Source organism: Marmota flaviventris, chromosome 18 (genome assembly GCF_047511675.1).
Source record: "Marmota flaviventris isolate mMarFla1 chromosome 18, mMarFla1.hap1, whole genome shotgun sequence".
Taxonomy (NCBI): Eukaryota; Metazoa; Chordata; class Mammalia; order Rodentia; family Sciuridae; genus Marmota; species Marmota flaviventris.
Genome location: NC_092515.1, coordinates 27,906,438 through 27,929,737, shown reverse-complemented (window position 1 = coordinate 27,929,737; position 23,300 = coordinate 27,906,438). Strand labels below are relative to the sequence as shown.

The following is a 23,300-nucleotide window of genomic DNA, read 5'->3' as shown; positions in this document are numbered from 1 at the left end:
ACATTGCAAGTGCGCACATACATACACACACACACACACACACACACAATCACCCACACACAAACACATTCTCCCTTAGGTAAAGAGGCTTCCCTACACACTGTTCTCCACCTTGCTTCTTTTTACTTTCAGAACATCCTGAGATTACTCTCTAGCTTTTTTTTTTTTTTTTGGTGCAACACTCCATTGTGTGGATGTTCCATGGTTCACACAACCTCCTGATGGTCTTTATCTCCAGCCTTCGGCTAAACTGAATGGCCTGGTGCACATACTTTGCAGTGTCTTTTGTGACAGACACCTCCAAATGGGACTATATCTTTACCCTGCCTGTTTTCCTGTAGAGAGCCAGAAGGCCGACCTGTCAGAGAGGACAGTGGAGAGGCTGCCCTCCTTCAGCACTTCAGGAATGGGTGCTGACCTTGTCTCCCAGGCAGGGGCCTCACCTGGGCAAGTGGATGGGGTTCCTGGCCCAGGCCAGGTACCTCTTGGCCACTTGCTGCTGCCCACAGAGGTTGAAGCCAAAGATCCTGAGACATCCAGTGAGAACCCTGGGACTCGCCTGGAATTGTCTGCAGCATCTAACAGGGTCACCAAGGCCCCCACCAGCCAGGATGTGACACCAAGTACAGGACAAGGAACATCATCCAGCAAGCTTGATCCTCAGTCCTCAGAAGAAGTCTTATGGTTGACTTCAGGGCCCGGTTCTGAGCCCCCAAGGGCACCAGCTCTCTCCAGGGCAGCTCACAGTGGTGGAGAATCTCCGCTAAGGTAAGGGTTGCTCTTCTGTGCTGGGCAGCGGGTAGAATTAACTACAATCCCTCAGTGGCAGCATGGCAATGGGCCAGTGACACATGCTGAATGACCACTGTATGCCTAGAGCTAGACTAGCTTGCTGAGGGGAAGACCCTGTGGTTTTTGGAAGATTAAAGCACTGGTTGTCACCTGCTGCCCCTATAGTTATCTGGAGATTTTAAAAATACCAATGCCCAGAAATTCTGAGTCAATGATTCTGGAATGAGTCTTAGGCATAGTTTTTGTTTTAATTTGTTCTTTTTAGCTATACATGACAGTAGAGTGTTTTTTCTTTTATATATTATTCATACACAGAGCATTACTTATTCTAACTAGATCCCATTCTTGTGGTTGTACATGATGTGGAGTTAAACTAGTTGTGTATTCATATACGAACATATGAAAGTTAAGTCCAGTTCATTCTGTCTTTCCTGTTCCCACTCCCTCCCTTCCTTTCAGTCTTCTTTGTCTAATCCAGTGAACTTCTATTCCTCTCTCCCCTTCCTTATTGTGTGTTAACATCTACATATCAGAAAGAACTTTCGGCTTTGTATTTTTTTGGATTGGCTTATTTCACTTAGCACGACAGTCTCCAGATCCATCCATTTACCGACAAATGCCATAATTTCATTCTTCTTTATGGCTGAGTAATATTCCTGTGTGTGTGTGTGTGTGTGTCATTCTTTATCCATTCATCTGTTTAAGGGCACCTAGGTTGGTTCCATAGCTTAGCTGTTGTGAACTGAGCTGCTATAAACATTGAAGTGGCTGTGTCACTGTAGTATGCTGATTTCAAGTCCTTTGAGTATCTACCAAGGAGTGAGATAACTGGGTCAAATGGTGGTTCCATTCCAAGTTTTCTGAGGAATCTCCATACTACTTTCCAAAGCGGTTGCACCAATTTGCAGTCCCACCAGCAGTGTATGAGTGTACCTTTTCCCCCACATCCTTGCCAACATTTATTGTTGGCTATTCTGACTGGAGTGAGATTAAATCTCAATGTAGTTTTAATTTGCATTTCTCTAATTGCTGGGGATGTTTAACATTTTTTTCATATATTAACTGATCGTATTTCTTCTTCTGTGAAGTGCCTATTCAGTTCCTTTGCCCATTTATTAATTGAGTTATTTGTTTCTTTGGTGTTAGGTTTTTTGAGTTCTTTTTTTTTTTTGGTACTGGGGATTGAACTTAGGGGCACTTGACCACTGAGCCACATCCCCAGCCCTATTTTGTATTTTATTTAGAGACAGAGTCTCCCTGAGTTACTTAGCACCTTGCTTTTGCTGAGGTTGGCTTTGAACTCTCAATCCTCCTGCTTCAGCCTCCAGAGCCGCTGGCTTGAGTTCTTTATATGTCCTGGAGATTAATGCTCTGAGGTACAGGTGGCAAAGATTTTCTCCCATTCTGTAGGTTCTATCTTCATGTTCTTGATTGTTTCCTTTGCTATTGAGAAGCTTTTTATTTTGATACCATCACATTTATTGATTTCTTGATTTTACTTCTTGCACTTTAGGAGTATCGTTGAGGATTTCACTTCCTAAGCTGACATAATGGAGATTTGGGCCTACATTTTCTTCTAGTAGTTGCAGAGTCTGGTCTAATAACTAGGTCCTTGATCACTTTGAGTTGAGTTTTGTACAGGGTGAGAGAGAGAGGCTTAATTTAATTTTGTTACATATGGATTTCCAGTTTTGGCAGCACCATTAACAAATGTTGAAAAGTCTATCTATCTTTTCAAATGTTGAAAAATCTATCAAAGCAGGCTGTTAACCCAGAGGCTTTCAGGAGGATTGTGGTAGGGGTCTGGAAGTGGAGTTATGGCAGCCACCCTGACCCTTAGAACATGGCCTCTGACCATGCTCAGCAGACAGTGTGGGAGAATGAAGAACCTGCTGACTCCCAACCCCTGTCCCCAGGCCTGTATTTGTCATCTTTGTGGGATGGCACATTCACATCCCCAAGCAGCCTCTTCTGGGCATTGCAAGTTTCTCTCAGATGAACTTCATCCCTTTGTGATTGCCCTGGGCTGCCCTGACCTAAAACTGAGACCCCAAGGCCTGACCACAAACCTGAAGGAAGCCTGGTTTGTGTTTGCTGTGGTGACTGGCAGAGAAGTCCAGATCATTTGTCTGCTTTTGTTCTGGAAGGAAATGGGAGCCTCCCAGGAGACCTGATAGCCCCAGGGAGGGATTCCAGGCAGGCATTCTTGGATTCAGGCCAGGGCCATAAATATGGTATCTAGGGCTGGGGGTGAACTTTCCATGAACTTGGTAGAGGCCCAAAGCCATTCTGAGTGAGAAGAAAAGATCTGTATCTCAGTTTCAGCCCCGAGCTGAACTTCAAGCATACTGGATTTACAGCGGGTCTCAGGTAGTGGGGAGGTCACTACCTGTCCTTCTTCCCCTAGCACAAGAATATATTTTGAGGACAATAGATTGGAAGTCACGCATCAACTGTGATTTGTAGGGGCTGCTGTGTAGTCGTGCATGCAGTACATCCTGAGGCAGTATCTGAACTTGGTGGTACAGAATATTGCAGTTAATTAAAAATGCCTGCCATGGGTGTGCCAGACAGTAGATGAGAAAGTTTGGGACACGCAAAATGACCTGGCACTGCATGGCAGTGGTTTTAGGGTCATCCTCTGTCCTTCTGTAAGGGAAGACATAAGAGGGAGTGGTGATTGCTGACCTTGTCGACTGACTACCTGGATACTCCTCTTGCAACTGACAAGTCACAGGTTCCCATGTCCCTTGACCTAGGCTAGGTTTGGGGTGGCTTAGCTTAGATGCCATCCTTCCCAACCTACCCTTCATCACTGACCCACACATAGTCCCACAGGACACAGTTTTGGAAGGATTTCTATTCCTCCTGCCCAGTGCTTCGCTATGAACAGGCTGCCAAGTTTCTCAGACAACCCACCCAGGTCAGGCACTGCCCTCACAGGACCAGCAGCTCAGTGGAGGTAGGCCAGCAGTTGCTAGAGAAAGGCCTCATTATTTATTTTTCATTGTGAGAAAAATACATACCAAAAATTTTACCATTTTAACTTTTTTTCCCCCAGTGTTGGGAATGGAACCCAGATCCTTGCACATGCCAGTCAGGTGCTCTAACACTGAGCTACTCTCCCAGCCCATCTTGACTAATTTTAAGTGAACAGTTCCATAGTGTTGTATGTGTTCACAGAGTTGGGAAATAGATCTCCAGAACATTTCCTTCTTGCAAACTGAAGTTCTGTACCCATTAAACAACTCCCCATTTCCCACTCCCATTCCCCCTGCCCCTGGCAACTGCTCTTCTACTTCCTATCTCTATATACTTGACTACTCTTTTTAATCTCATATCAATGACATCATACATCATTTGTCCTTGTGTGACTGGCTTATTTTACTTCATATATTATCCCCAAGGTTCATTTGTTTTGTACCAGGTGTCAGAATTTCCTTCCTTTTTAAAAGGCTGAATAATATTCCACTGTTTGTCTTTCCCACATTTTGTTTATCCTTTGACCCATCAGTGGACATTTGGGTTGTTCCACTTCTTGATTGTTGTGAATAAAATTGCTATAAATATGGGCTTCAATTCTTTTGGATATATACCCCAAAGTGGAACTGCTGGAACATAGAGTAATTCTACTTTTATTTCTCCTGATGTCCTGTCTGGGCAGTGGTGGTCAGGTCTCCAAGGAGGCAGGAGTTGGAGTCTCCCACCACAAGCCCTAAATTTCTAATTTTACAGATGATAAAATTGAAGCCAAGAGGCCACTGTCAGTAAGTGGCAGCAGTAGGCCTTTGAACCCAGGTTTGTACTAACTATGGAGTCTTTGCTTTTAATCTCAGGGCCATATTTCTCTCTGCTTCAGAATCTCCATCCACGTGCAAGAGATGGATACTCCCGGGGAACTTCTTGTGACACGAGGGGGCAGCCTCAGACCCACTCCCCCTATAGAGGTTCCAGCAGCTGCTTATCCCAGTGAGCAGGACTTGCCTGGGCCCAGGTGCTGCTCTGAAGCTCCTGAGACTGAGCTGGGAGAACAAAACCCCAAAGAAGCCAAAGAGTTTACCCCACTGCAGAAGAGAAGCAGCGAGGCGGGAGCAGATGATGAGGAGAAGCAAGGGCCTGTGGCTGAGCCTGCCACCGGATCAAGCTTCACCAGGAGGGACAAGGGAGATGACCCTGCTGGGACCTCAGCCCTGCAGCAGGACAAAAGCTTAGGAGCAGGACATCCTGAGCCTGGGAATGACTGTGCAGCTGGGGTCACTCCAAGAACTGAAACAGGAAGGAGGACACCCCCAGATGATGGGGCTGGCAGCCTAGTTCTGGGTAAGTGAGGCTGCTGCCTGACTTGACACAAGGCCAGAAGTGAGTGGATTGGGAGGTTATATTCCTGGGGCTGCTTTCTGCAGCTTTCAGGGTTGATTTAGCAGGTCTGGGAGAGTCCAAGACTTGAGAACAGCCTACTTATCCATCCTGGGGTTGGACACCAAGGCACAGAGACAGAAAGACTGAAAACTCTGATCAGCTTGGTATTAGGGTAGGAGGGACCCATGTGGCCCATCTTGGTATATTTCTCAAAACCACCTGCTGCCTGAGCTTTCACCATTGGTATTACTTTGGTTTGAGACAGGGAAGTCTCCTGTCAAAAAAAAAAAAAAAAAGATGACATTAACTGGTACATATAACAATCATTGGCCATTTGTGACCAGGAAGCTGATTTTCTTCAGGACAAGGAGGAGGTATTAGGACTGATGACCTGCTTACCATCCCAGGGTGGTGGGAGGCATCCTTGTGTTCTTGTGACCCCGAGGCTCTAAACCCCTCCATCTCTGGGATCATCTTCCTTTGTCAGAGTTTGTGGAATATTGTGAGTGATCCCTGCAGCCAGAGAACCAGCAGCATTCTCCTATGACAAGCTCTAAACAAATGCCAACCCAAGCCCCTGACCTCCTGCCTCAGCATCTTCCAGCCCTTCATGTACAAACTGGTTTATGTTAGTGTGTTTGATGTATATTCTGGATTCTGTTTTATTTCTTTACTCTATTTCATGAAACATTTCTAGGTATTCCTGTCACCTCTGAAGGACAAGAAAACCCTAAGTCATTAGTTTTGATCTTTCCAAGTATAGGCTATCCTTTATTTCTCCTCCAGATCCACCTGTGCCCTTGGAGCTGCCTCTTATGGGCTCCATTGCAGGCTGTCTGGCCTTTGGTTAGGATCAGCTGAAGGTGAGAGAAGAGAAAGGATGGGGTGTTTATTTCTACAGCTGCCTCCCTATCGTACCACCTTTTCTGATCTCTGTAGCCCTCTTTTGCTTTAAAAATAGTCTCCTCCTTAAACTCTGCAAGCTCAACCTTTCCAGTATGCACTGTTTCCTGCAGGCTTGCACTAACCCATCCAGGATTCCCCTTCTAGACCTCATGAGAAGGCTGCCAAAATGTCTTGACCTTGCAAACAGCACTGTCCTAGTGGCCAGGAGACTTGAGTTTGCCTCCTATCACTGTTACCCTGTGTAATCTTGGACCAGTCCCCTCACCTCTTTGAGACTCATCTTCCTCCTCTGCCAAATGGGTGGCTCCAGTGAGATTATTCTTGAGAAGGGGCTTTCAAATCCTTGGGTTATAGGAAAGGCAAAGGGCTTGTCACCTGGTAAACCAAATGTAATTAAGTGGGTCTGGGATGGGTGGCTGCATATAGGAAACTCACAGGTCTCTTGTTTCCTAAACAGATGACAGCCCAGCTCCACCAGCACCTTTTGAACACCGGGTGGTGAGTGTCAAGGAGACCTCGATCTCAGCAGGTTACACGGTGTGCCAGCATGAAGTCTTGGGAGGGTAGGTGGGCTGTCTGCTTTGATAAGGGGTGGGAGGAGGAATAGCAGGGCAGAACCACTTGGAGAATGAGCTGGGGTACTGCTAGGTAATTCTCAGGAACTGGTTAATTGAACCAAAGCCAGGAATGGGATATCCTTTAGAGCATGAGAATGGGGTGAAGAGACTATCCCTAGAGTGCAGGATGCCCACATGGTATAGATGAGGGGAAGTGCAGGGGGACCCATGTGGTACGATATGGGAGCATCTTGGAGTTGGAAGGAGATCCAACATAGGTGCAGTGAGTATACTCTCTTTGGTGCAGGATCGCTCTTGTGGTATGGAGTGGTGAGAGGCATGTTCCCTGGGGTGCAGGGAGGTTTTCCCTTAGGGTGTAGTGTAGACCATATAGTGGGGGTCATGAGGTCATTTTCTAGATGTCAGGGTAGCCCATGTGGTGTGGGGCCTATGACTAGGATAGTGCAAATGGTGTGTGTGTGGAGGAAGGAGTAGGACCAGGAAGCTCAGGGGACAGGTGGCCTACCACGTATGGGGTGAGCTTCTTGTACTCTCAGCCTGCTGTGTTCATGTTTCTGTAGGGGCCGGTTTGGCCAGGTTCACAAGTGCACAGAGAAGTCCACAGATCTCCCACTGGCCGCCAAGATCATCAAAGTGAAGAATGCTAAAGACCGGGTGAGGCATCTGCCCTGAGCCAGCAGATCCTTCTAGCCAAGCTTAGGACTCCCTCACTTCCTTCACAGCCCCCTGCACCCACATTGCCCCTCCATACTGAACAGAGAAGCTGCTGCCTTTCCTGCCTTTTTCTTATGACTCCTATATTCCACTCAGCAGGTCACCTCACACTCCTCAGTCCAGACACACCTGCCTACATGTGGGTATCGTGGCATGGCTTCTGCCAAGAGGCCTGTGGGACCCTGGGCAATAAGGCTCATTAATTCTTGGGCCTTGGGTTTAGTATCTTTTGAAATGGGTGAATAAATTAAGGTCCTTCCTGTTGCAAAACCCTGGTTTGGATGGTGAGGCAAGGAGACCTGGGGTGACAATAGGATATTTTTCAAAAAGGATGAGGGGTATATGTCTGTCTGTGTGTCTGTCTGTCTTGGGAGGTACAACTCTCTCCTCTTCCTGACTTATTTGCTTGTAAATTCTTTCTCCTCTGGTTCCACAAGGAGGATGTGAAGAATGAGATCAACATCATGAACCAGCTCAGCCATGTGAACTTAATCCAACTCTATGATGCCTTTGAGAGCAAGAACAGCTTTACCCTGGTCATGGAGTAGTAAGTGTCATAGACACGGGGCAGTGGCTTCTCCTCAGGTTAGGTGCAAGGCTGGAACTCAGAGCCTTTGTTCATTCTAAGCAAGGCTCTTTGTCTCTCCTCCCCTCACTGGGACACAGACGACCATGCAATCCCCCTTTTTTCTGGCTTGGCTACTTGAACCCCAAGTGGGGCGTGGAGGACAAAGCCATTTTGTTACAAACAAGTGGCTACTGAGCCTGATTTAACTTGCAGATATTTTGTCAGTTTGGCCTAAAGAGTTTTTGGTGATTTTGAATGAATTATTTACTTTGGGAAATTTAGGTAATAGAAATTGGAAAATCTAGATATCTGGCTTTTCTTGAAAACGAAAAGAGTCTAGTAATGCTTGGCCTGCATTCCTTGCTGGAAACGGTGAGCTGGAGCTCTCAGTGACTGCCATTTGTGGACAGGATTTGCCACAATGCCTACCATTTCCCACTACCCTGGGCATTGAAGTTGTGGTCTCAGAGGCCATTTAGGATTAGGCTCATGTTGTTGTTTTGCTTTCAGCAGGGCTGAGGAGAGCAAATCATTTGTCATATCGTGTCTCTCTCAAAAGAAAAATAAAAGACTAAGGATTGTGTGTTTTCATAAAACTTTTATCTCACATATGGTCAAATTTGCCCATTAAGGCTTCTTGCCACTTAGGTACTAGTTGGCTCCCCACTAAGTAGAAGAGTTTGCAGCCCTGATTTAGATTATTCAGAGTCAGGGATTATCAATCTGGAAGACCATCCCATACTTTTTACTAGGAATGGGCTAGAACACAGGTATTCCAGAAAACTCAGATGGCAGTGGCAGTAGCCCTGTGATCCATGGGATACAGCCAACTTTGAGTTCTCCTAGGCCATTGTCTTTTGGTCCTTGGCAAAAAAGTGGGCAAATCCTATGAGAGCTTTGCTCATTTACCTGCCTGCCTCTCCCTTTCCTCTGCTAGTGTGGATGGGGGTGAACTCTTTGACCGGATCACAGATGAAAAGTACCATCTGACTGAACTGGACGTGGTCTTGTTCATCAAGCAGATCTGCGAGGGTGTGCATTACCTCCACCAGCACTACATTCTGCACCTAGACCTCAAGGTAAGTTCTAGGGATGTGGTAGGTGGGAGCCCAGTTCTTGAACCTCTGATGTACTCCCATCCCATCACTGAGAGCTCTGTTAATAGATAATCCTGGTTTCCCTTTCTGGCTCCCCTATTTTCTAGTTCTGGAGCCTAGAGAAGACTAGTCATGTCAACTTCTTGAGCCTCAGTTTTTCCATCTGTAATTTGTGGATAGTTGTATCTTTTTAAGTATTATTTGAAGATTAAATGAGACAATAACTTTTTTCTTTAAAAATATCTTTAAGATTAATTTTTTTAAAGTTCAAAAGGTTACATATTCTAAATGTGTATCAAATACACAGTATAGAAGTTCTTCCCATTCCACACTGAGAGCTCTCTATGAGCAACATGGCATGATACACAAACCTATAAATATACAAGGGATCATATAATGTATCTTGGTTTTGAGCTTCCTTTTTTTTTTTTTTGCAGAGGTGGTATTGGGGACTAAATCCAGGGGTATTCTACCCCTATCACAGAGCTATATCTCCAGCCTTTTAAATTTTTTTGTTTTGTAATTTTGAGACAGGATCTCACTAAATTGCTGAAGCTCACCTTGAACTTGCAATCTTCCTGCTTTAGCCTCCCAAGTAATGGGGATTATACGCATGTGCCACCATGCCTGGCTTAAGCTTACTTACTTAAATTCAACAATACAGAGTAGACATCTTTCCCCATTCTTTTTAAGGGCCATGTGATACTCCATTGAATAAACGTATTACACTTTCATTTGTCCCCTGAGGAGTGTTCTTGGTGTGACATGTACATAAAGTCCCAGGCAAAGTCCTTGGATGGTAGTTAAATAAATTTCTGTGATTTTCCATTCCATTGGACAAACATGAGGTGTTTCTCTACAACTCATTTCAAGAAGGGAAAGAATTTCAATGTAGAAGATGGGAAGTGGTTTGATGCATCTGTAGGGCTGTGCTTTGCTCCTTCTGACCATTTTTCCTAATTGGCATCTAACTTTTAGATTAGGATACTCAGAAAAATAACAGAGATGGTGGGGAACTGGCCTCAGTCTTCTTCTGCTCATTAGTACTAATGCCAAGGCTTCTGCGTCCATCTTTCTCTGTGGGGTAAAAAATTACGGAAAGCTTAGGAATATGTTCTGTAGTTCTGTGTCAAAGACCAACCAGCTTTGGGTGCAATTTTTGTGACCCCAATAATACAGTTAATTACCAAGGCCCATTTCCCAGTGACAAGATGGAACACATTGGTTTATCCCCTGTCTGGTTGTGAAACTTGGGAAAGTTCCTTGAGCTCACCAATTGCAAGATGGGAAATAAGAATACCTATTTCCGGGGCTGGAGATATAGCTGAAGTGGTAGCGCACTTGCTTAGCATGCGTGAGGCACTGGGTTCATTTCTCAGCACCATATAAAATAAAACAAAGATATTGTGTCCACCTAAAACTAAAATAAATAAGTAAATATTTTTAAAAAAAGAATAACTATTTCTTAGGAGTATTGTGTGGATTAAAAATGGTGGAAGAGTTTCTGAGCTGCACTGTCCAATACAGTGGCTATCAAGCACTTGAAATGTGGATAGTTTAACTGAGGAATTAGATTTTAAGTTTTATTAATTTAAATTTAAAAACTGATACTTGATTCAGTTATTGAAAAATTTTTAGTAGTATTTCTGGAACAACTTGGGTTTATTTTTTATCTACAAATTTCATGGACTCTAAATACAAATAAAATAGCTCTGATGAAAACTTAGGATCTGAATTGAGATGAATTCTTTAGTTTAAAATACTGAATTCCAGGGGCTGGGATTGTGGCTCAGCAGTAGAGTGCTTGCCTCACACGTGTGAGGCACTGGGTTCAATCCTCAGCACTACATAAAAATAAACAAACAAAATAAAGGTATTAAAAAAACAAACATATTTGTCTTTAAAAAATACTGAATTTCAGGGAACTAATGTGTAAAAAGAATGGAAAATATTTCCTTGATATTTTTGTATTTATAACCTATTGAAATGTTACTATTTTGGATGTATTGAATTCAATAAAATATTTTATTCAAATAAATAAATTCTAGAAAACATTTGGAGATGAATGAAAATGGAAAAAAAAAAAAAAAAAAAAACAACACCAGCATAGCAAAACTGATGGGATATATATCTAAACCAGGAAGGAAATTTATAATTGTAAATATCAGTATTAAAAAGAAAGAAATAGCTGGATATAGTGTCAACCACCTGTAGTCTCAGCTTCTTGGGAGGCTGAGCCAGGAGGATTGCTTGACATCAGGACTCTTAAAAAAAAGAAAACAGGAGTTGGGGCTGTAGCTCAGTGGCAAGTGCTTGCCTAGCATGCATGAGGCACTGGGTTTGATCCTCAACACCACATAAAAATAAACAAATAAAATAAAGGCATACTGTCCATCTATAACTATAAAAAATTTTTAAAAAGAAAACAATCAAAGGAAGAAAGATCTCAAATCAATAAGCTAACCTACCACCTTAAGAAACTAGGGGAAAAAAAGCCAAGTTAACTCAAAGCAAGCAGTGTGAGGGAATAATAAAAATTACAGCATAAATAAATGAAATAGAAAAACGAGAGAAAATCAGTGAAACCAAAAGTTGGTTCTTTGTAAAATCAATAGATTAGCAAATCTTTAGTTATATGACTGAGGTGGGGAAAAAAGAGAACACCCAAGTGTCTAAAATCAGGAATAAAATAGGATATCACTACTGGCCTTAGAAAAATAAAAAGGATGACCTAGATGAAATGGACAAATTCCTAGGAAGATACAAAGTAATGAAGCTGACTCAAGAAGAAATAGAAATAGATGGGGGTTGTAGCTCAGTGGTAGAATGCTTGCCTTACATGCCTGAGGCCCTGGATTCGGTCCCCAGCACCATATAAAAATAAACAAATAAAAATACAGATATTGTGTCCATCTACAAATAAAAAAAAATTTAAAAAAAGAAACAGAAATAGAAATAAGCCTATAACTAGTTAAAGAGATTTAATAAGTAATCAAAAACTACCCACAAAGAAAAGACCAGGCTTATATAACTTCACTGGTGAATTTTACTAAATGCTTACAGAAAAATCAATACCAAGCTTCCACAAACTTAAAATATGAAAGAGGAATAAAAATTATTATTATTACTCATTTTATGAGGTCAGTAACCTGATTCCAAAACCAAACACATCACAAGAAAAGAACCTATAGCTTTATGAAGATTGATATAAAATTTCTAGATAAGATATTAACAAATGGAATATATCAACATATGAAAAGAATTAATACGCATAATGGAGTGGAATTTGTCCCAAGAATTCAAGGTTGGTTTAACATATAAAAATCAAAATAGAATAAAAGACAAAAACATATGATCAGTTATATAGATTCAGAAAAACACTTGATGAATCAACATTTTTTTCATGATAAAATAGGAACAGAAGGGAACTTCCTTAATTTGGTAGAGACCATCTCTGAAAAACTTTATAGCTAACATTATATTTAATGGTAGAAGACTGAATGCTTTCCCCTCTAAGTTCATATCAAGACAAGGATTTCTCCTCTTACCATTTCTATTAAATAATTTACTAGAAGTTCTAACTAGAGCAATTAGGGAAGAAAATAAATAAAAGTCATTTTTATTGGAACAGAAGAAATAAAATATTTATATTCACAGATGACATGGTCTTGTATATGGGAAAATCCTAAAGAGGAAAGACTGGAAAATTAATAAACTCAGCAATGTTGCAGGATATATACAAAAACCAACTATATTTCTATAGTAGCAATGAATAATGTAGAAGTCAACTTAAGAAAACAATTCTATTTGCAATAGTATCAAAAGAATCAAATACTTAGGAACAAGTTACAAAAAATAAATGTAAGACTTATACTCCAAAAACTACAAAAAAATGTTGAAAGAATGTAAAGAAGACCTAAATAAATGTAAAGGTACTCCATTGTCATAAGTTGGAAGATTCAATACTGTTAAGGTGGCAAAACTCCCCAAATTCATCTACAGATTCAACATAATCCTAAAAATCATGGATGGATTCTTTTTCAGTTATTCATAAGCAAATCCTAAGATTCAGATGGGAATTCAAGGGACTCAAAATAGCAGAAACAGTCTTGAAAAAGACCAGGTTTGGAGGACTCATATTTTCTGGTTTCCAAACTTTCTGCAAAGCTAGAGACATCAAGACTGGAATAAGGTTAAACATATAGATCAAAGCAACTCAGCTGAGAGTCTGGAAATAAACCCTTTCATTTATGGCTAATTGATTTGACTATGGTGCCATGATAGTGGGAAAAAGTCTTATCAAAAAGTGCTGGGATACCATGCTAGATTATCCATGTGCAAAACAAATGAAGTTATAACCTTATCTCACAACAAGATTAACTCAAAATGGACCATAGATATAAATGTAAGAGTTAATACTACAAAATTATTAGAAGAAAACAGGAATAAATCTTTTATGATCTTGGATTAGGCAATGGTTACTTAGATATGACATCAAAAGCATAAGCAAAGAGGGGCTGGGGTTGTAGCTCAGTGGTAGAGTGCTCATCTAGCATGCATGAGGCACTGGGTTTGATCCTCTGTACCACATAAATATAAAATAAAGATATTGTGTCCACCTGAAACTAAAAAATAAATATTTTTTAAAAAAGCATAAGAAAAGGAAAAAAAGGGCAAATTAGACTTCATCTAAGGAAAAAACCTTAAATGTGCTTTAAAGGATACCATCAAGAAAGTGAAATGAAATAAGTGCTGGCGAGGATGTGGGGGAAAAGGCACACTCAAACATTGCTGGTAGGACTGCAAGTTGGTGCAACCAATCTGGAAAGTAGTATGGAGATTCCTTAAAAAACTTAGAATAGAACCACCATTTGACCCAGCTATCCCACTCCTTGGTCTATACCCAAAGGACTTTAAAACAGCATACTACAGGGACACAGCCACATTAATGTTTATAATAGCACAATTCACAATAGCCAAACAGTGGAACCAACCTAGATGCCCTTCTATAGATGAATGGATAAAGAAACCGTGGTATATATACACAATAGAATATTACTCAGCATTAAAAGAGAATAAAATTATGGCACTTACAGGTAAATGGATGGAGTTGGAGAATATCATGCTAAGGGAAGTAAGCCAATCCTCCCAAACCAAAGACCTAATATTTTCTCTAATAAGTGGATGCTAATCCATAATGGGGGTGGGGTGCAGGGGACAAGTGGAGGAACTTTGGATTGGGCAAAAGGGAAGGATGGGAGGGGATATGGGGCAATGAGATGGACATCATTATCCTAGGTACATGTATGATTGCACGAATGGAGTGACCCTACTTCATGTACAACCAGATAAGTGGAAAATTGTGCTCCATTTGTGTACAATGAATTGAAGAGCATTATAGTGTCATGTATACTGACTAGAACAAATTTTTTAAAAAAGAAAGTAAAATGAAAGCTCACAGAATGGGAGAAAATATTTCCAAATCATATATCTGATAAGCGACTTATACCTAGAATATAAAAATAACTCCTACAACTCAATAATAGAAAAGCAAATAAGCCTTTAAAAATGATGAACATATTTAAATAGACACTTATCCAATGAAGACATATAATGGTCAAGAAGTATGTGAAAAGATTCTCAATACCATTAGTCATTAGGGAAATGTAAATCAAAATCACAATGAGGTACTACCTCATATCCACTAAACTGACTAAAACAGAAAATTGAAATGACAATAAGAAGTGATGGTTAGGTGTGGAAAAATTGGAAAACTCATACATTACTGGTGGGTTATAAAATTGTGCATCTACTTTTAAAAAAGAGCTGGGTGGACAGTACCTAAAAATGTTAAAAATAGAATTACCATATGACTATGCAGTTTTACTCCTAGTTATATGTCTCAGAGAATTGAAACACAGTCAACATGAAAACTTGTAAACAAATGTTTTTAGCAGTCTTATTTGTAATAGCCAAAAAGTACAAACAACCTGGATGTTTATTAACCAATGAAGAGATAAAATGTAGCACACATCCATATAGCAAATACTATTTAGCCATGAAAAGAAATGAGGTACTTATATATATTATAACATGATGAACCTCGAAAAATTGTAGCAAGTGAAAGAAACTGGATATCCAAGGCCACATATATATTATATGATTCCATGTATGTGAGATGTCCAGTATAGGCAAATCCAAAGAAACAAAATAACACTAGTGGTTGCCAGTATTTGAGGGGGAGGAAAGAATACAGCGTCTTATGATGGGAATGATTTTTATTTTAATTTTCTTAAGATATTTTTTAGCTGTAGATCAATACAATGTTTTATTTTTATTTAATTATTTTTATGTGGTACTGAGGATAGAATCTAGTACCTCATGTAAGCGCTCCACAACTGAACTACAACCCCAGCCCTTGTTTTATTTTATTTTTTATTTTTATTTAAGAGAGAGGAGAGGGAGAGGGAGGGAGGGAGGGAGGGAGGGAGAGAGAGAGAGAGAGAGAGAGAGAGAGAGAGAGAGAGAGAATTTATTTATTTATTTATTTATTTTTCTGACGGACACAATGTCTTTGTTTGTAAGTGGTGCTGAGGATCCAGCCCGGGCCCCACGCTTGCCAGGCGAGCGCGCTACCGCTTGAGCCACATCCCCAGCCCCCGAGTTATGTATTTTAAAGTGGTGAATTTTGGTTAGGAGGCTGAGACAGGAGGCTCACAAGTCAAAGCCAGTCTCAGCAACTTAGGCCCTAAGCAACTCAGTAAGACCGTGTCTCAAAATATAAAATAACAAAAGGCTTGCCATGTAGCTCAGTGTTAAATGCCCCTGGGTTCAATCCCTGGTACCAAATATATATATATATATATATATATATATATATATATATATATATATATGATCATTATTATTTATATTTTGTTAATGTTATAAAATTTTCATCTGTTTTTACTTTTTTTGGTACTGGGGAGTGAACCCAAGGACACTTAACCACTAAGCCACATCCCCAGCCCTGTTTTGTATTTTATTTAGAGACAAGGTCTCACTGAGTTGCTTAGCACCTCGCTTTTGCTGATGAAAGGAAAGTGACCACAACACTCAGAGCAACCAAACGATCTTTATTGCAGCAGTGCAACAAAGAGAAAGGAAAGAGAGAGAGAGAAAAGAGAAGAGATGAACAGGGAGAGAGCAAGAGCAAGAGAGAGAGAGAGAGCGCGCGTAAGAAAGATAAAGAGCAAGAGAGAGAGAGCAAGAGAGAAAGAGCAAGAGAGAGAGGGAGAGAGAGGGGGGCCTGGCAGGAGGGAGTTTTTATAGCCCAAATCTAATGGGGCCTCTGGGTCTGCAAGCTGCCTTGTTGGCCCAAGGGGGGTTGAATGCTCAGCCTTGAGCGGGACTTGACACAAACAGGTGATAAAGGACCAGATAGAGGGGGGTTTGAGTGCGTGGGCTATCTTGCAGCCAACATCTGTTCAGCCTGCCTTGCAGACAACACAGTTCAGCCTGCTCTGCACCCAACATTCCTCCCTTTTTGTTTTTCTAAGTGACACGGGGGACGGCGTAAAGTCCTCTGGCTTCTTCCTGCTTAATGGTGGGCGGCGTTAGACCTAGAAGGGGAAGTGGAGGAATGTTCGGGGGACAGGTCTGAGAACACCAGGGCAGCCAGAAATAACACTCAGTGGCTACAGACAACTACTGTGGTAGGGGTAAAGTCCATAAAAGTTCCTTGAAGCCACAAGTCCTCGATGGCATCAAACCAGTCCTAGATGGAGGAGATTCTTGGTATCAGCCACTGGTCCTGTAGCAGGGACTCTAGGAAGTATTGGAGGTGGCTTGGTTGAATCCAGTAATGTTAAGGGTGACAGACCGATTGCAGCCAGTGGAAGGGCAATCGCCTTGACCCATAAACTGAGAGTGGGTGGTGTCATCCTGGTGTTATGTCGCTTGGATGTAGAAGCCAAGCCGTATCTATGGTTTGTGATAAAAACTTGAGAGAGAATAATGATTAGTAAAAGAAGAAGAGGGTTGGTGAGAAATTTTGAGTTTGGTGGGCATGGTGGAAGTCCAGGACTGGACATTTGGAACAAGTGCCTTTTTAAGGTGGGAGACATGGTGGTACCAGGGGGAGTTTAGGTTTGATGCTTCCTTGTGGGGATACTGTAGAGCAGACAGAATAAGCAGAGTGGACGTGCTGGAGAGTAGTTCTCATTCCTAGGAAGTGAAAGAGGGGTTGTGAAAATTGGAAAAAGGGTTAGAGAGGGTTTTAGATGGGCACAGAGTCTCTGGAGCCAGAGGAGTTGGTCATGAGTCGTAGGTGTCCATCTTGGGCATCAGGGCTGGTAGTCTTAAAGAAGAAGTTGATTGACCAGCTTGTTGGTGTATCTGATCTTGCATGAACTTCTGTAGGCAATTTAATAGACATGGTTCTATTAGGAGAAACATAGAGAGGACTAATAGGGGTCCTGTGAGGGGGAGGAGCCAAGGCCATACTTAACTGAACATTCCCCATGGAGCCTGTTGGCTTAGTTGCTGTCTCCTCTTTTCTAGCTGTTCTTGTCCTTTATTACTCCCAGGAATGACTGTGTTTTGGCTTAACTGTTTTTGGTAGGTGTTTAAGACCAAGTTGGTCAAAATTGACTTTGTTTCTATCTATTGTTAAGAGTCAGCTAAGTTCCCATAGGGGTCGCTCGTGGGGGAACCTGAGAGCAGCTTCTTAGTTCTGCTAGTGCCATTTGCGCTAGGATGGGTCCAGGTCTTGCTTGACCATGTGGCTTCCCTTGGAAGCATCAGGGATGTCTCCTGTCTCCAATGACCCTCCTATTCACAGCAAATGCACTGATTGGCTTTTCATTCTCCAGTGGTCTCATTAATCTCCCTGATCAGGAGGTTATGTGGCCCAGAGTTGCAAAGCTCTTTAGAGAAGTTCCCTGTTCCCTGGATTCAGACTGACTCAGAGGGCCAGAGCCAAATATTGGTTTTCTTGGCCATTTTAATTTAACTTTAAGTCTTGATCATAAACATCCAGCAAAGTCAGTTTCACCCTAAATTAAGAGTGTTGGGCTTTAGCTGAAGTCTGGCCTACTTTGGAGTCATTCTTACATGTAGTAAGATGGGAAGCACAGCCTTATCTCAGGTAAGGCTAAGATTTATAAATCTTAGGTAAAGTGTTCTAGTATTGAAGCTGATCTTTTTTTTTTTTTTAAATATTATTTTATAAAATTTACATATATTGTTGCTTGATGTCATATGGATACTAGGTAATACAGTATATTACATTTAAATTGTACCCAGTGTATAGAACTTTATATTAATCTTATTGATAACGGGTCCAGTTATAAAACATTAAATGATATAAATAAATCTCCGATATGTTATTTTTATAAGCCTAAAATAACCATGCAACTTTTTGGAGAACACCAGCTTGATATAGTTTTTTAAAGCTTCTATCTTAATGACATATACCTGGAAAATATGAGCACATTTAATATACAAAGAAGAGTAATAGTACCACAATTATTATTGATGTTTTTATATTAGTCAAGTTTAGCTTTTAGAGAAATAACATATTACAATATTGCAAAATAACAGTTGTTGTTTAACCATAGTTGTATATACAGACCTTCTTTAGCACTTACTTAAACCCTCTTATTTACTTAACAGACTCTCTTATCCAGAAACACATTTTCCTTCTATTAAATCCATACCTAGAACCTTCTAATTTCTCTTTCCTATTTGTTAACTCTTTCTTTTTTTTACATTTTTAAATAATCCTTGTAAATTTCTGAATTTAGGCAAATTATTTCATTTTAATAAGAGATATTTTGTTATTTGCAGTACACAATTATCTGTTGACCATTTCATGAAAACATGAACAATGTTTAAGTATATAGAATTATACTGTTGTAGGAACAGACAAGGCAAGGCACCTAAGATAGCACTGAAGATAGGGAAATAGTTTTATTTGGTTGCAGCCGGATTTAGAGGGCACATCTTCTGCTGTAATCAATTAATCCCCTGAACCCCAAGTTTAGGTTGTTTCAGAATTTTGTACCCAACATGTAAGGGAAGGGGCTCAGAAGTTCGCAGTCTGCAGAAGTTCACAAAAAGCAGTTTTTTTTTTCCCCTCTGTTCTGGGCAAGTTAACCCTTCAAGGACACTTGGGAGGGGGAGAGCTTTTTTTTTTTCCTTTCTCTCCTCTTCCCCCCACCCTCCCCACACCTGCCAGCTGTTATCATGGAGCCCAGTTGGTAACTTCCTTATCTTAGACATGTAGCCTTCTCTGTGAAGCCCCAGCTCAAGGCCAGAGGCCTTGTTTTACATATTTTGTGAAAAACTAGTAAGGGGGTGTCTAGCTTTTGGAGTGCTGATTTTTCCAGCCAGTGACCAAGTAAAACAGGGCAACAGGAAAATAGGAAGTTTATCTACATTGAACTTTTTGTAGAGATTCTTTTGCCAAAAGTCCCAAAATCAGCCATGGTGAAGATTTCTGGAGAAGGTCAGTTAAGCCTTTTCTGTGGGCCTGGGTAAGGAGGGGAAGATGGGAAGGTGGGGCTGAGAGCAGGTCAGTGGATCTGAGAATGAGGAAGGAGTGATGTAAAAGAATAGGATTTTCCCTAGCAAGGAAAACTTGAGCAGTAGAACAGGTAGAGCAGAGGGGAGGATGGGAGTGAATATCCCAAAAAAGCCTGTAAGGGACAATTCTTAGTAACCTGTTTTCAGTGATGACAAAGCAACTTTAAAGGCCATTTTCACCAGATCTCTGATAGGGGTCCAAGGGCTCTCCTCAGCTTGTTTGAGCTTTGGGTTAGCTGGTAAGAGGACCTGGTGGGACCCAGTGTGGGCACTGACAGGAGAAGAGAGGAGTGAGTGGGTGAAGGGATTCCTTCAGTACTTGCTACCTCAGAAAAGAGGCAATGTTTTGAGGAAAGACGGTTGTTTAGGTTTTTGATCTAGTGAGCGGAGAGGAGAAGTCAGGTTGTTCAGGTGGGGGAGACAGTGGAGGGGCTGGGCAGAAGGTTGAGGGTGAGGACCTATTTGAGCCAGGCGATAGGGTGGAAATTCATCAGTAGGGTCAAAAGTAGTGGATGAGTCCGGAGGAGGAGGAGATTGGGGATCAGTGGTTGTGGGTGTTGGTTTGCAAGCTAGAAGAATTTGCAGAGGTCTGCAAGAGGTGCAGAGAGCACAAGCAAGAAGAAAGCTTTGATATAGCAGCTTTTTACCCATTTTTTCGAATGCTCACAGTAATGGTAGAGATCCCTTAGAATGGAGGGATCCAGGGACCCAAAAGGGGGGCCATCTGCTTTGGTTGTCTAAGGGATAAGTGGGCCAGGCCTGGGTGCTATATTTGATCAATTTTGGGGGGTTGATGTCTGGTGTCAAGGAGAGGGTTTTGAGGTTATCCAAGAGGCATTGTAGGGGAGAGTCGACCGGCAGAGAGGACACATTACCCATGTCGCAAAGTAGTATAAGGAGGAGGGAAGGGGATGCAAACTTGGTATAGAGGAGAAGGAAGGAGACGCAACCGTAGTATAAGAGAGAAGGAGGAAACTGATTTATTGGCAAAAGGGGCGTCCCCGCTAGAGCCAAAAATCAGGAGTGCCTTAGTGGCAGGTTCGAGCTGCAGAGATTGGTCGTCACCGAATCCTGACAGTCAAAGCTCTCGTCCTGGACGGAGCTGGAGCTGTGGGAGACCTTGGCCAAGGCTTTTCTTTTCGGGACCCCTCCTGGACAGGCCGGAGACTCGCAGGGCCGGAAAGAGGGGAAAGAGAGAGACAGGGGAAGAGGGAGGAAGGGGAGGGTAAGGTTCTCTCTAGCAGCCGAGTCTTGAAGGTGTGAGGACTAGGATTTTAGGAGAGCCACAGAGATGGTGAAGGTCTGGGTGGACTGTGATGTTCAGTTCTCTATTATGTGTCCCTGGAGGTTACACAGTCCTTTGAGGGAGACCTACAAAGCCTATGCTGGTAACTAACAGCTGGGAAGGGAAGGGAATAATTTTGAACCCAGGAGTCTATTCTGCCCTAGGAAGGAGTCCCTGAGGGCCACCGTAGCCTTGAAGGCTGTGGTGGGGTGTTTTCCTCCCCGCAGGTGGGCAAAGAGGTTTGCCGGACAATCAACGGCCAAATCCTCCTGACACCACCATTGGGTTTAGGACTCCAGGAAGGGGAAACTCACCAATCGAAGGTCGGTGGTGGATGGAGTTCTGGCAGTTGAGAAAATGGGTTCAGGCCTGGGTTCAGGCCATCCGGTGAGTGGCACTTCCGAAGGAAGAGGGACCCAAAAGTGGGTTTTAACCCTCTCCCGGGTTTCGGCACCAATGAAAGGAAAGTGACCACAACACTCAGAGCAACCAAAAGATCTTTATTGCAGCAGTGCAACAAAGAGAAAGGAAAGAAGGAAAGAGAGAGAGAGAAAAGAGAAGAGATGAACAGGGAGAGAGCAAGAGCAAGAGAGAGAGAGAGCGCGCGTAAGAAAGATAAAGAGCAAGAGAGAGAGCAAGAGAGAAAGAGCAAGAGAGAGAGGGAGAGAGAGGGGGGCCTGGCAGGAGGGAGTTTTTATAGCCCAAATCTAATGGGGCCTCTGGGTCTGCAAGCTGCCTTGTTGGCCCAAGGGGGGTTGAGTGCTCAGCCTTGAGCGGGACTTGACACAAACAGGTGATAAAGGACCAGATAGAGGGGGGTTTGAGTGCGTGGGCTATCTTGCAGCCAACATCTGTTCAGCCTGCCCTGCAGACAACACAGTTCAGCCTGCTCTGCACCCAACAGCTGAGGCTGGCTTTGTACTCAAGATCTTCCTGCCTCATCCTCCCAAACTGCTGGGATTACACTGCGACTGGCTGTTTTTACAGAAAACTTTCAATAATGTGGCTTATGTTATATTTATATTGGATGGTGGTATTCTAGACCGAGATCTAGAAGACAGAGATTTTTAAAATATCATTCTTCTGTACTTATCTGAGGAATTGCACACTTTATAACAGATAATAGTCAATTCTTTTGCTGAGAAAGTCAATACCTGACATTTGCTTTAGAAGATGCGAAGTGTTCTTGCATGTCATTTGATCCTCTGACTCTCCCAGGAATATAGGCAGGAAGTGGTATTGTTCCCATTTTAAAGATGAAGATACTGAGGTTCAGGAATGGGAAGGGACTCATCTAGGGCTACAGAATCAGATAATGGGTGCCTGGACCTCAGGCACTGGACCCTAAGTCTCCATGTCCTTTCTATCTTAAGCCCTCCATCTTTACTCAGCTCTCCCATCATCCCAAATTTGTCATGTTCAAGCAGCAAGCATTGTTTTAGGCTACCTAAGCGTCTAGGAGCTGATCAGAAAGACCTAAAAGTAAAAGCATATCAAGGCCACCAAATGGCAGGTTGACATTTAGCAGCTCTGTTTTCCTTGAGTGATGCTGTAGTCTCATCCCTGAGATGCCGGTGTCATGGGTCAGGGCTGGGGCCTGCCCCTGGGACTTTCAAAACTCCTTGATTCTAATGGGCAACTGGGGCTGGGAACCATTACTCCAAACCAACAGTCTCAAACAAGCAGCATGTGACCCAAATCTGTATTACAGAGGTGTTCTGTTTGGTTCCCACCCATAATGAATGTGTTTAAGTTTGATTTGGTTGTAGACATTTAAAAACATGGAATTTTCTTATAAAAACCCATGTTTTTGGTTCCTTCTAAGGATTAATAGTTGTGTCTGCCCAGTGGCCAGTGGCTGGAGCTGAGCAGTGGCTGGCCTTTTATATAGGCAGAAGTCTTCCAGTTTCTCACAGTCTACAACCAATCCTTTTGGCTCATCAGCCCCTTTCATTTATTTTCATTATATAACCCTTGTAGGGCTGCCCCAAGTCATTAATTTCTCTTGAAGCTGGGAAACTGAGGCCTATAGACAAGTAAATGGGAGCTGTGGACCTCCTTAGCTGCTGATTGAGCTAAGCAGACTTCTCTTTTCTTTTTCAGCCAGAGAATATACTATGTGTAAATCAGACAGGACACCAAATTAAGATCATTGACTTTGGGCTGGCCAGAAGGTAAGGGGATGATTTTATTTTGATACTTTGACAAAACTCCTCAAAATGTCAGATACTGGGCTGGGATTGTGGCTTAGCCGTAGTGCACTCGCCTAGAATGTGCGAGGTGCTGGGTTCGATCCTCGGCACCATATAAAAATAAAAAATTAAAAAATAAGGGTATTGTGTCCAACTACAATGAAAAAAGAATGTCAGATACCATTTACCACATGGGTATTTACAGTGACACACTGTGAACTGAGAATAAGAAGCAACCACCTC

At 42.2% G+C, this 23,300-nt stretch overlaps 1 protein-coding gene and 1 long non-coding RNA gene across 7 annotated transcripts in view; one reads left to right on the top strand and one right to left on the bottom strand.

The window, feature by feature from the left end:
* Mylk3 (myosin light chain kinase 3) overlaps positions 1-23,300 on the top strand; it is an 81,806-nt gene that overhangs the window by 48,977 nt on the left and 9,529 nt on the right. For 5 of the 6 annotated variants that reach the window (XM_027939010.2, XM_071604757.1, XM_027939011.3 and 2 more), the window contains exons 3-9: positions 342-768; positions 4,652-5,112; positions 6,515-6,620; positions 7,196-7,289; positions 7,787-7,896; positions 8,855-8,996; positions 22,969-23,039. In XM_027939010.2, the coding sequence (XP_027794811.1) occupies positions 407-768; positions 4,652-5,112; positions 6,515-6,620; positions 7,196-7,289; positions 7,787-7,896; positions 8,855-8,996; positions 22,969-23,039 (1,346 nt within the window). In that variant the 5' untranslated portion in view covers positions 342-406. Of the gene's footprint in view, positions 1-341; positions 769-4,628; positions 5,113-6,514; positions 6,621-7,195; positions 7,290-7,786; positions 7,897-8,854; positions 8,997-22,968; positions 23,040-23,300 lie in introns of those variants that run through there. The other variant, XM_027939012.2, reaches the window with a different exon arrangement.
* LOC139702737 (uncharacterized) lies at positions 16,110-21,763 on the bottom strand. Its single transcript, XR_011705327.1, has 2 exons — positions 21,180-21,763; positions 16,110-17,408 (listed from the first exon to the last, which is right to left on the bottom strand). It is a non-coding gene; the product is annotated as an uncharacterized lncRNA (long non-coding RNA).